General features: G+C 40.9%; 1 protein-coding gene across 1 annotated transcript in view; it reads left to right on the top strand. All coding sequences in view use genetic code 11, as the record gives it.

Annotated features, from left to right (window-relative positions):
• The window catches only part of EGR_10326 (hypothetical protein), a gene marked incomplete at both ends in the record, with an annotated part of 5,400 nt that overhangs the window by 1,332 nt on the left and 2,720 nt on the right, over nt 1-1,348 (top strand). Inside the window, 2 exons of the mRNA XM_024499575.1 lie at nt 699-773; nt 830-952. Coding sequence (XP_024346015.1) covers nt 699-773; nt 830-952 — 198 coding nt within the window. The remainder of the gene's footprint in view (nt 1-698; nt 774-829; nt 953-1,348) is intronic.

Here is a 1,348-nt window from a genome sequence, read left to right on the forward strand (position 1 = left end):
ACAGACGTCATCACGTTTTGCTTTCCCAGACCTTTAATTCCTCCAGGGGACTACAGACAGTAATTGCCATACCATGTGTCATCATAGAAAAGTAACAAGTTGTCTGAATTGGAAATTCAAATGGTGAATTAACTCTTATTTTACTTTTACGTGACGTCAGTTACTGGTAGTGGGATCGTCATTTCAAATGAAACCATTTTAATCTTATGCTTTTAGTACCCATTAGATTTTAACGTTAATAGGCGACTACAACCTCTTGCTGCGTAACAACAGTTTTATTCCAGTCAGCCTCTGGATTCTTTAAATAGCATCGCATTAACTGAGCCTAAGCTGTTCATGCTAGATAGCAGCCACATGTGCCTGCAGAGTGGTTGGTTATGCCAAACGACTACTCACTTATGGGCTTCAACCGCTCACTCTGTGTCGGAGAGCCAACGATCTGTTAAGAGGACAAATGGAAAGGTCAATTAGCAAAAGTGGAGATTCTACAATGGCGTTTCAACATTTCTTAAGGTCTTTGTTTACAAGTGAATCATTATTACTACAATTAATGTGGTCGTAATCGAATTTGGTGTTAGCTTCGCCCTCCAGAGGGCTAGCTTGAATGAACAAGGCAAAATACGGCTAGGTGATTTTATCATCCCCCAGGACTACTACTCATGCATTCAATCATATCCGTCTTTTTTCCAATCATTCAGGCCTTCCGGGTGGACTGTGCATTTGTTTTCTTCAAGTCACCATCCTACCAAATATTGTAGCCTATATTATCACAGGTAAGATTCAATTTCTTGATTAATCCGTGAATCTGTTTGCTCCTCTTTGCTTCCAGTGTTTGCTGTTTTGAACCCAAAGCAGAATAATAAGATGAGAGGTGTCACTCTTGCCTACATTTTCGCCTTCAACCTCATTTCTTTGCCTATTGGACTAACACACTTCATCCTGATTAAACCAGGTAGGAAGACATGTGCTTCTTCCATTTCTATTTCTACTAACTCAATGCGTCTAGTACAATGCTGCATTTGTGGTCCTTTGGCCCATCAAAAGTCCTTCGCAATCATCGGGCCCTCAACATACCCATACAAGTGCACCTTAATATTTTCAGTTAAAAACAATCTTAACATTGTAAAACAAAGGTGCAACATGTACGGCGCTGGGACCGCATGGGGCTTCGGCAAATGAGGGCATTAAGATACACTATATTTTCTGGGACCTTCTACTGTGAGTTGCCTTAAAACACCGAGGCATACCAATTTACTTTTCTGAATTGTTAAACCTCGCGCACGTGCTCCCTGCCTTTGGGAAGTTCTTCTTGCACAACCTTGTAAACCTAACCCTCTCTTAGATAATT

This window comes from Echinococcus granulosus (assembly GCF_000524195.1).
Source record: "Echinococcus granulosus chromosome Unknown EG_S00209, whole genome shotgun sequence".
NCBI classification, from domain to species: domain Eukaryota; kingdom Metazoa; phylum Platyhelminthes; class Cestoda; order Cyclophyllidea; family Taeniidae; genus Echinococcus; species Echinococcus granulosus.